Here is a 12,629-nt window from a genome sequence, read left to right as displayed (position 1 = left end):
TAGCAAAATGGCGCACTGTCGGTCCAAACCCGGCCTGTTGTGAACAGAAAAGATTGGGCTGATAACTCCCATAAAGTCATTCAGAGATCGGGCACAAAAACTTGGTTTGCAAATTGGCTGATGTAAACACAGCTATAGGTGCACAGTAGATGCTCCTACAACATAAATAATCCATTCCAGGAAAGTTTACGTTATGGTGGTTTTACATTATACGAACAGTAAAATACATGTAAATCGCCTAATCCATTCCAAGATCTTTCCAAACTCACCCCTTTTGCCATACGAAAAGAAAAAACTAGACTTCACTTTTTAATTTGTGTGCTCTACGTAACTGTAATATTTTTAGTTTGCATCGACAACTTCTCTCATTTGTCTGATTAATTTCATTGATTTTATAGACTATGATTGCGGTAATTATGCAATAAGTTGATGGGAAACGCACATCCACGACGTCTATTTACAGCGATTTGTTTATTTTTTCTGACAGCAAAGTCTATTCTGCAAAGTAAAACTAATAATAAATATTTTCTATGTTTACAATAAAGTGAAAAAAACCAAAATATTTTTACTATGAAAAGAGCAGTGTCTACCTGTTCGTCATCTATCTGAATCCAGGGGTCAAGGTTAAGATAAAAAATAAGTTTCGACTATACTCCAGCTAAAGACATTCAAAATAAATCAAGCGCTAATCGATCTGTTTGCGCCAAAGCGATCAAAGCGCCCAGCTAACTGTTTTTAGTTTCGTCGACACATCTGATGATCTATCATGGCAAACAAAAAGTTCCATGGATAAAATGCTAAACGCGCGTTGTTTTTTCTCTGACTAGTGTGGCAGAATATGTTACCATTCAACTTGAATTTGAGAACTTGCCCTGGCTTATCAAGTTCTCAAATTCAAGAACTAATCAAGCCGAATTTTTGACAATATAATGCTTGACATATAACATAAAAAAACTTTACGCTGTATGGAGTTTTTTACATTTATGCAAAGTTTTTGCGAAGCAAAAACTTTGCATAAATGTAAAGTTTGGCTGATGTAAAGCTGATGTAAAGTTTGGCTGATGTAAACGCACCTATTATAGCTGTGTTTACATCAGCCAATTTGCAAACCGAGTGTTTATGCCCGATCTCTGAATGACTTTATGGGAGTTATCAGCCCAATCTTTTCTGTTCACAACGGGCCGAGTTTGCACCGACAGTGCGCCATTTTGCCATTTTTATTTGCAAGGTCAAATAGCTTTAGCTGATATATTTTTAGTGAGTCAAGACATACATTTTGTTGACTGTTTCCTATGAAGTTTCTCATGAACGTTTTTAGCAAGTTTACCAATTATTTTGCACTGCCCAATTCATTACTAATAATGGGTAGGATGATGTAATTATAGAATAACTATTGAGAGGCCCAGTCATTTGTTAACAGAATCTGCTTCAATTACTATAGAAACAGCTTAAATTTTACGTTATCCGGAATTTACGTTATAGTAGGTATACATTATAGGAGCATCTACTGTACAGTATACTGAGTGCTCTATTTGATGTATACTGTACATCTTACTTGGCCGCTTTTAATAAGCTGCAGTATATTTCACCTGCTCTCATTGGCTTTTTGTTTCACTATCTGCTCTATTACAGCGATTTGACTTTTGGAGTCGGAAAGTCTCGTGAAGTTATGTATGGACACAAAGTCATCATATCACCAAGGTGTAATGTTTTACTCAATTCTCAGAGGAGTGAAGAAAGCTCAACGATCTGTCTGCCCGATACTTCAAAGCAATCGTTCTACGCTCTTTTAGAATTCATATACACCAATCGCGTTCTTTTGGCCGATGCAACGGTAAGTGTTTGCACCATAGTCTTCGATTTGGGATTGTGGATATTACAACCTATTATTCACTAGCATGTAGCTCAAAAGAGTACCTTTGAAAAATCGCCGATGGTGTAAGGATGAATACCATCTTGTATCTAATCATTAATCTCATTGCCTTATACAGCTGAAGCCAAGCTAGAATTATGTTCAACATAGTGTTATCTGGCTCTTTTCAGCAAACACGCTGCTCTTAAAACTGAAAGAGGTGACAAACTCAAATCGGTCACACTTGGATTGGATGAATGCTAGAATTCATAGCTACAGACCTTAAGACATTTATTAATGCAGTGGTAGGCCAATATGCAGCATGTTATTATAGAAGGTCTTGAGGCTATAGGATTGAGTTGGAGGCATTTTAATCTTCCCTCCTATGTGCAGCAGTGCACCTTTTTTGTTCGTATGAATTTGTGCACGCTTGCATTTGTGTGAGCATGTGTATTTGGGTTTGTGAGCACGCGTGTGTGATAATTATTTTACAATCTTTTTGAGTTTGTTGTATTTCACGTGTTTTGCTCAAAAAGATGCCACAAGAACGATATTGCCTTTTTACTGTAGCTTTCATGAAGCTTATTCATAAAATGAAAAATATCCAGAAGGCTTGAAAAATTTGTAAAAACAGTTGTAAAAATTGTAAAAAAAACTTAGTTGAACATTAGTCATTGTATAGGTATATAGTGTCTGAAAATACCAACTAGCACCTTTGTTCACATATGCTAATAGTTTATGTCAATATGTGTAAAGATATTAAAATGGTTTTCTGCTGTTCATCTTATGGGTTTTTCTGTTGCTGTTGCAGCATGCGATAGAAGTCTTGGAACTCTCCACTAAATACAAGCTAGCGGAGCTCCATCAGGTTTGAACGATCATTTGTGTATAAGAAGTTCTCCAGGATTATTAAATTAGCTATATATGGATACTCAAATTGTCTTTTTTAACATTCTAGTCATAAAGTATGAGCCTATTATTGGCCATGCTGCCGGTAATAACACCTGATGCCAGTCTATGGCCCGTAAAGATGGCAGCAAATTGCAACTAGTTTATGGATAGCTTTAGTGTGTAAACGGCTTAGGCAGAATTCAGTCTACCAAGTCTACCAGCAGTAAAAGTTGGTTTATGTCGTGTGGCTGTATGAAGATGGGCACATTATTCATGTGACAACATACATGTAGAGCTAAAGAAGAAAAGCCCTGGTTTTGCTTGTAATTTTTTAGTACGCTATATTTTCCATGCGACATATGACCTTTATATGACTTTTCATGCATATTATTGCATTGTGCATATTTTATTAACTCTTGTTAAATATCAGATGTGTATGTCGATCAGACATTCTTATGAGATAGGTAATAAAAAACATACACTTGTGAACTTTTATATTTATATTACTAATTATTTATCATTAAGTCTCCATTTTTCTAGTTTCTCCTACATACTGTTCCTATCAATTCAATGCAATTTTAATCCAATTAGAATTTAAAACTGAAATTGCAAAACACTTTTATCAGTCAACTGCCAGTAATTAAATATATATATGTATATATATATATTATCACTAAAACACTAGTTTTGTAAAGAATAATAAAAAAGCACTTGATACACTTTGTGCAAAGTGAATTATAGTATAACTTATAATTATACATTATACTATATACATATACCGTAAAACCTGTATTTGAACACCACCTCTAATTGAATGCCACTTTTATTTGAACGCTACTTCTGTTTGACCGCCTTCAGAAGGCGGTCAAACAGAAGTAGCGTTCTGTTTGACATGTGAACATTCTTGATATTTATGAACCCATAATAGCAAGTGATCAGTAGAAAACTGGCCACAAAATTGCACTAATGATTACTCATTTACATCAATAACAATTGATTCATTTGTTGTTTCTGTTCGTATCGAAATCCCTTTTCCACATTTAAGTCATTATGACTTCTTTTTTTTAAACTTTGAATGCAACTACACAGAAATAGTTAGTAACTGTATCAGGCTAATAGCGGTTTCTTGTTTAACTCGGTCTTGATTCTTCGATGTATGTGAAAAAATTGTTGTACCTTTTTTGATCGAATGTGTGCTACTATGCAATCTGAGGCTAAAGTTTGGAGGTTATTTTGATTAAACGTGGTTTTTCTTTATTTGCGCAAAAATAGTAAATTGCACCATTTCCAATAAACAAGTTTTTTTTGCTAAAAATTCTAAGTCATTGCTCTGCTAAAAATTGTTGGATGCTAATATCAACTAGCTCAGCTGTGCAGAAAAGAAGTTGAGGTCAGAATACACTGTAAAAGGTCTTGAACAGCCAGAACAACTGCTTGTAAATGGTTTCAAACCAAGGCAACAATCAGAACTCAACTGGCCGAGCAATATTTGTGCTTTAAAAATGTTAACTTTTGTTTCTGAATGGCTTATAAATATGGTTTGTTTTTGTCGCTTGTTCTTGAATATATATTTGTAGCATTTAATAGATTATTATTATGCAACTTATAAACTTGTAAGTTTATAGCATATTATTTGATAGCATCATTGCGGCTATATAAACTCAACTTACAATGGATCGTCGCTCATAACTTCTCTTCTATTGTGCATAAAAAAACAATTTCCTTTGCAAACTGTAGCAAACATATCAATGAGATTTTATGCAACCTTGTTAGCTTTAGTTATAAAATGAAAATTTACCTTCAAATTTAGAATAAAATAAAAAACTTGAGAGCTTCAACAAATTGCAATGCAGGCTATAAGATCATCATAGGTAAATTGCAAGCAAAAGATATCAACTGGTAGAGACATGTATCAGGTTTCCTGTGCATTTTTATTTAGAGATCTACGACAAATTAGAAGTAAGTTAGCAAATTTGCATCCAAAATGATTAATGCCACTCTGCCTGAAGGATACTGCTAAATATAAACGACATTCATTTCATCATTGAAAAGGCTGAATTTATCTTCCGAAAATTCTGACAAGGTGTTTTAAGAATACTACGCCACCCTTTATTTGAACGTCACCTCTAATAAATCGCCACTATAAGGAGGGGTTGAAAAATAGAGAGTCATGGTTTTCAAATAAAAGTTTTACAGTATATATCTAACATGAACGTTTAGTAATGACTCATGAATTTTTATAACGTCATGTTCCACTGGTTTACTGGAACTAAAAGACGAACATAGCTCATCTCGGGCATCAGCTTCTCAAGGTTTCACAAATATTTGTAAATCACTGTTTAATTATTTTTTAGTCTAGTTACACGCAACATGTGGGTGCTTCAATGATGCCTAAAGACTACACAATTATTGACTTTCAATGTCATGCACTATTTTGCTGTAATTCACCATTTTATGCATAGAACGTGCTTTTTGTAACAAACCTATCAATTTCACCTTTTCTATTTACAGCTATGTGTTGAGTACCTACTTGTTAACATGAATGTTACTACTGCCGCTGATATTATGCATGCAGCTGTTAAACAATCAGAAAAAGAACTGAAAGCTGCTGCATTAGCATATATAGAAGAAAACACAATCGTGAGTTTGAAAAATATTCAATTAGAAGTTCAAATCAATTGTAGCTATCAATTTAATGGCTGCCAGCTCTATATCTACCAGCTCTATATCTACCAGCTCTATATCTACCAGCTCTGTATCTACCAGCTCTATATCTACCAGCTCCATATCTACCAGCTCTATATCTACCAGCTCTATATCTACCAGCTCTATATCTACCAGTTCTATATCTACCAGCTCTATATCTACCAGCTCTATATCTACCAGTTCTATATCTACCAGCTCTATATCTACCAGCTCTATATCTATCAGCTTCATATCTACCAGCTCCATATCTACCAGCTCTATATCTACCAGCTCTATATCTACCAGTTCTATATCTACCAGCTCTATATCTACCAGCTCCATATCTACCAGCTCTATATCTACTAGCTCTATATCTACCAGCTCTATATCTACCAGCTCTATATCTGCCAGCTCTATATCTACCAGCTCTATATCTACCAGCTCCATATCTACCAGCTCTATATCTACCAGCTCCATATCTACCAGCTCTATATCTACTAGCTCTATATCTACCAGCTCTATATCTACCAGCTCTATATCTGCCAGCTCTATATCTACCAGCTCTATATCTACCAGCTCCATATCTACCAGCTCTATATCTACCAGCTCTATATCTACCAGCTCTATATCTACCAGCTCTATATCTACCAGCTCTGTATCTACCAGCTCTATATCTACCAGCTCCATATCTACCAGCTCTATATCTACCAGCTCTATATCTACCAGCTCTATATCTACCAGCTCTATATCTACCAGCTCTATATCTACCAGCTCTATATCTACCAGTTCTATATCTACCAGCTCTATATCTACCAGCTCTATATCTATCAGCTCCATATCTACCAGCTCCATATCTACCAGCTCTATATCTACCAGCTCTATATCTACCAGCTCTATATCTACTAGCTCTATATCTACCAGCTTTATATCTACCAGCTCTATATCTACCAGCTCTATATCTACCAGCTTTATATCTACCAGCTCTATATCTACCAGCTCTATATCTACCAGCTCTATATCTACCAGCTCTATATCTACTAGCTCTATATCTACCAGCTTTATATCTACCAGCTCTATATCTACCAGCTCCATATCTACCAGCTCTATATCTACTAGCTCTATATCTACCAGCTCTATATCTACCAGCTCTATATCTGCCAGCTCTATATCTACCAGCTCTATATCTACCAGCTCCATATCTACCAGCTCTATATCTACCAGCTCTATATCTACCAGCTCTATATCTACCAGCTCTATATCTACCAGCTCTGTATCTACCAGCTCTATATCTACCAGCTCCATATCTACCAGCTCTATATCTACCAGCTCTATATCTACCAGCTCTATATCTACCAGCTCTATATCTACCAGCTCTATATCTACCAGCTCTATATCTACCAGTTCTATATCTACCAGCTCTATATCTACCAGCTCTATATCTATCAGCTCCATATCTACCAGCTCCATATCTACCAGCTCTATATCTACCAGCTCTATATCTACCAGCTCTATATCTACTAGCTCTATATCTACCAGCTTTATATCTACCAGCTCTATATCTACCAGCTCTATATCTACCAGCTTTATATCTACCAGCTCTATATCTACCAGCTCTATATCTACCAGCTCTATATCTACCAGCTCTATATCTACTAGCTCTATATCTACCAGCTTTATATCTACCAGCTCTATATCTATCAGCTCTCTATCTGCCAGCTCTATATCTACCAGCTCTGTATCTACCAGCTCCATATCTACCAGCTCTATATCTACTAGCTCTACATCTACCAGCTCTATATCTACCAGCTCTGTATCTGCCAGTTCTATATCTACCTATGATATATTTAGTTTTTGTAGATGATACAATTACTTCAAGTGTTACCTGGTACATCTGTAGGTGTGTTATGTAAATAAAGAAATTTTCAAGGAAAGCTTGTGAATCTACTAGTTTTAACTATTGCTTATATTGCCACTTGATAGTCAGACTGCTGGCATGTGATTGACCAGAATCTTCACCAGCATTAATTTTATGTAATGTTGAAACCCATTGTAATAGCAATACAGATTTGTAAACTATTTTATTTGTTCTAAAATAAATAAGAGGGAATTTTTGCTATGGATAGCAGGCAAGAAGCCTATTTGTATAATGGAAATGTTTCTATTAGACATACAATTGTAGTACTATATTATTATTTCATGAGCATAAATTGGGCTGTTTGTAATTTCATGTTGCAAGTTGGTGTTAAACCTTTGATGGTCTGTGCTCTATCTGCTATTCACTTGACCAAACAGCTACTTGAAAGTGTTGTTGACACACATACACGTTACCTGGCTCAGCAGCCGAATTCTTAAAGGATGCACTATTTGACCATCAAATTTCGACTCAAAACGTTATCTGAGGTGATAATTTCATCACTTATAGCCTGTTTACCATCACCTCCCAGCCCATTCACCCTCATGTCTCAGCCCATCCACCCTCATGTCTCAGCCTATCCACCCTCATGTCTCAGCCCATCCACCCTCATGTCTCAGCCCAACACCCTCGCCCACTCTTCCCACCTCCCATTGCTTGTACTATGCAACTTGTCATGCAATATACATGCATTTTACTGCATACCCGACGCTTTACCACTGTTTACTTTGCATAAATTGCTATGCATCTTTTTTAGACCTACATACTTTGTCACTCATTTTCAGAAAATTTTCGAAACCAGTCAATTTCACTTGTGGACAGAAGAAACAATGTGTGAGGTGTTAAAAAGTGATGCTTTAGATATTGATGAGTTGGTTTTAATTGACAAAGTTGGAGAATGGGCTGATATGTCCATTTTGGTGAGTAGTCTTACATGGTAGCGTTTGCTATGTCACTGTATGGGCATGTAAAGCTGATTTGCTATATATCTTTCATCAACAAGTTGAAGGTTGAACAATAAAAGATATTGTCAAGTCCAGTAGCTTATATAGAATTGCTTGTGCGTCAATATGTTCAATTCTCAGTCAGCTTGATAGTTTGATGTTGGGCTTTCATCCTTTTTGCTTACCCTTGTTTCTCACCATACCTCTCATTGTCTTGGCCTAGTTGTACTGCTTTCATCTAAGAGAATTAGATGATTATGAGTTCACCCACCTTAAACCATGATATGGCTATTGGCCAACCTCAAGTTGACCAGTAGCAATAGTTATTGGCCATTAAGAACACCCAGCGATGTAAAAATAAAATAGGACAACATAAAAGTAATATTGTTATTGATGGGGAGGGAGGGTGAGAGAGAGGGGCGAGAGAGAGAGAGAGGGAGGGCGAGAGAAAGAGGGAGAGCGAGAGAAAGAGGGAGGGCGAGAGAAAGAGGGAGGGCGAGAGAAAGAGGGAGGGCGAGAGAAAGAGTTAGGGCGAGAGAGAGTTAGGGCGAGAGAGAGAGAGGGAGGGCGAGAGAGGGAGAGGGAGGGCGAGAGAGAGGGAGGGCGAGAGAGAGAGAGAGAGGGAGGGCGAGAGAGAGAGAGGGAGGGCGAGAGAGAGGGAGGGCGAGAGAGAGAGAGAGAGAGAGGGAGGGCGAGAGAGAGGGAGAGAGAGAGAGATGTGGGGAGAAAGATGTGGGGAGAAAGATGTGGGGAGAAAGATGTAGAGAGACTGAGATGTGGAGATTTATGAATGTTTATTCATAGTCCACTTAATTTACTTTATACGCTTATATTCTCAGAGTTCTCATTTCACATAGAAAAGCATTGTATCAAAACCTTGTTTTGCTTCATGGTTGCCCATTTGTTTAATTGCATTAGTTTTATTGCTATGACATGTATTTCTGAGGTTAAAAGGCGTTTTTGTCAAGCTTTATTTAAGTTTTTCCCCTGTTCCAGCAGAACTCCACACCTTTGCCGTTAAACAGCCGTTGATTTCTGCCTATTTATTATTACAAACTGTAGGATGTGCCTGTCTGCCTCTTCGTGCCCATCTTTGTTCAATGACTCTTTTTAGGGTTGTGCTCCTTTTAGTCCCATGTATTCTGGGACATCCAGTTTTAAACTACTTTGAAAAATATATTTCATTTCTAGATACTGGTTATTCCAAAACTTAACTGTTTGATAAGATTAATTGTATCGCAGCAGTGTTTGCCAGCTTAATTGTTAAGTCTTTTTGCGTGATTTTTATGTACAGTTGAGTCGATATTTTTTTTAACCATATGCAGTCAAATCTCGATACGTAAAGTTAATCTCTTCCAATACCTGTTTTGTATGTCGAAATGTTCTTATAAGAATACGCTGTACTGGATTTAATTCGTTTCAAAACACAAACACTACAGTAAATACTTCATTTAATTTTATATAGCAAATAATTTTAATTTTATAAAACAAATACATTATATAAAACTACTAGGTGAATGCTTGACATTGCATGGGTAATAACAAAGTTATTACACAGAAAAGTTATTTTTAATCAACATATACAACATTTACATGTACCATTCTAACTTTTAAATGAAAATGTTTGTTTTATTTCTCTGCTATAAGTTTGACTAAGTTTATGCTATATACACATATGTTAACGGCGTTTTGTGCAAGTCTGGGCACATATTCTTTTAGTACATTGGCAGTCATGTGTACCTTTAGGTATTGGCTGGTGTAATAAGTATGTCCACATTTATGCCATTATATGGCAATGTGTTCGCGGGGCGTAGTGGTTACAATACCAACGTTTGTGAGTTCAAGTCCTATGCCAAGTAGTTTTTTTTTCCTAACGCTAGCAAGCGCCGCAAGCATGTGTAATTTATCGTTATTACTGGACATACCACAGACCAACAAACCAGCACTTAGATTTTTATAAGTAGAAGTGAAACACTAAATATAAAAACTTAAATTACATGTATATGTACAAACTGAATTATTAGGCTTTCATTATTTACGGGTAGCTCAGTACTGCATAAGTCTGGCAATAGAATGAGTGATAAAAATGCGTTGTGTAACTTTTATAACTTAAACTAAATATAATTTAACCTAATTCAAATTGGTTTTAGTATTTTTACATATTATTTTTATTTTTTATCAGCCATTTTACTTTTACTCAAAAAGATGTCTTGAAAATTTCTGTAATCTAGAAAATTGCTTCGTGTGTTGAGACAAATAGTTACTCAAATTTTACATAGTATGCCAAAAGATTTCTAGAAGTAATTGTAAGTCAAGGTTCGACTGTATCTAATTCTTATCAGTTTTTTTTTGTACTTAATCCAAAGGGAAATCTTATCTTAAATGACAATACAGACCTTACAAACCTGCCAAACTAGTATCATGTTAATAGCAGACTCGTCATACATTGGAGAGTTGCACTACAGTGGGGCTCTACATATTGTTTACTTCATAATGCCAGCTAATCATTCCAGCGCTGATGTTTTTTCAGGTTCAAAACCAAGCTCAGCAGGTACAGCATATTAAGCTGAAATAATAACCTAGTTACGTCTGGTATTTATAGGTCATACCAGGCAAAACAAAAGTAGATTTTGCTGGACTAGCGGTTAGACACATTCGACTGCCTCTACTTACCAAGGAAGAGCTTGCCGCTGTAGATGATGAAAATGAGAAAAACAGACTTTTTTCGGTAGGTTGAAATAAACCTGCTCACATTTTGTAAACTTTTGTTTTAAAGGTTGGCTTGCAACAATATTCGCATTATAGTTATTTGGTATCAAAAGATTTACCATGTCGTACTCTGCTGTGTTGCAGGTGCAAAATATGTGGAAATGTGATTACAAGCTCCTAAAGCTCAAAAACGAACAGTTAACCGCCGTCATCACGAGACCACCGTAGGTTAGAATCTCTTTCCAAAACGGCTCAAATGGGACGTAGTTGTACAAAATGGCTTCTGTTTACGCTTTCACGCAACCTCATTCGTCGAAATGTTTTCACAAATAATTATATTTCACGCATTCAATAAAACCATGTCTATTGTTCTTACGGGTCTATTTCATCATCATTGTTTGCTGTCATTTTGAGCACTGATATCTCAAACCCCACTGTAAAAATTCGTTTAATTTTTTAACCTTAGCTCGAAGGAGTGCAAATCATCCTCTGATAAACATGACGTGCATGTTGGTCACCTGTGCTAAACGAAAAATGCTGTAGAAATTGTTCACGACATTTGGCGGGAACTGTAAGTCACCTGATCAGATTTTTTGTCTCAACAACTACCCCTATCGTTTTCAATTGCACTGTCATAATTTAGAGTGGTTGCCAGAGTCGATCACAAAATTAAAATCGCTGGCACAGTAAGTCCCTCAGAGTGACACTCCTACTTAGCCTACTAATATTATATGTATAAATAACATAATTAACATCATTAAAAGCATATATATATATATATAATGATATTCGTTCTAACACTCTCTAGCTCTAACTATTACTACTAGTTAGCTTGGCACATATGAGCTGGTTTGTGGCGGTGCTTACTTGCTAGGAAATTTGATTCTGTTGAGGAGCTTCTTCAGAAAGAGTGTCAGGCTTGAAACATCAGGGTCTTAACTCTTCAGAATTTGACATTTTTTATGATCGCAAGTCGGACATGTACATGTACTTCGAATTGTCGGACGGAATGGCCAAACTAAAACTAAACTGTAAACTGGTGAGCATCTATATTTGGTAAGGGCTTTTCGGTAAAACCTGAAGTGTTTGTCATAAACTAGTGTTACGAGACGTTTTATATTGAGCCTTTTATTGGCTTTTCAATTTACGTGAGAACATCACGTGACAAGACAATAACCAACTGTAATGACTACGTCAGAGAAATAAACTGATTTCAATCTACGGCGGTTTTGTGGTAGCGGCGATTGACTGTTCGTTTTTTAGCTTTTAAGTGCTTGTAATCACATTTCCACATATTTTGCACCTACAACACAGCAGAGTAAGACATGGTGAATCTTTTAATACCAAATAACTGTAACGTGAATTTTGTTGCAAGTCAACCTTTAACATTACATATTCAATGTCAAATTCTAGGCCGACCCTTATGATATATCGTAAGTTAATTCTTTGAACATATTTCAATAGTGAATACTTAAATTGTAATGATGTAAGTTCCGTGTCTTGTTCTGTATTTATGTATGTACTTTATGATTCAGAAACTTGGAGCATCAGTGAGTCCCTGATGACTTTGTTATGTTCGGCATACATCTCAAAGCATTAAGCACATGCTCACAGGCTTACCAAAATATCTGTTACA

At 36.2% G+C, this 12,629-nt stretch overlaps 1 protein-coding gene across 2 annotated transcripts in view; it reads left to right on the top strand.

Moving 5' to 3' along the window:
* Window positions 1-12,629, top strand: part of LOC137392944 (BTB/POZ domain-containing protein 19-like) — a 35,744-nt gene that overhangs the window by 22,006 nt on the left and 1,109 nt on the right. The window contains exons 3-7 of one of the 2 annotated variants that reach the window (XM_068079306.1): window positions 1,633-1,834; window positions 2,664-2,720; window positions 5,255-5,383; window positions 8,126-8,260; window positions 10,887-11,012. In XM_068079306.1, the coding sequence (XP_067935407.1) occupies window positions 1,633-1,834; window positions 2,664-2,720; window positions 5,255-5,383; window positions 8,126-8,260; window positions 10,887-11,012 (649 nt within the window). The remainder of the gene's footprint in view (window positions 1-1,632; window positions 1,835-2,663; window positions 2,721-5,254; window positions 5,384-8,125; window positions 8,261-10,886; window positions 11,013-12,629) is intronic. The other variant, XM_068079307.1, reaches the window with a different exon arrangement.

This window comes from Watersipora subatra, chromosome 4 (genome assembly GCF_963576615.1).
Source record: "Watersipora subatra chromosome 4, tzWatSuba1.1, whole genome shotgun sequence".
Taxonomy (NCBI): domain Eukaryota; kingdom Metazoa; phylum Bryozoa; class Gymnolaemata; order Cheilostomatida; family Watersiporidae; genus Watersipora; species Watersipora subatra.
This window is presented reverse-complemented; position numbering and strand designations above follow the sequence as displayed.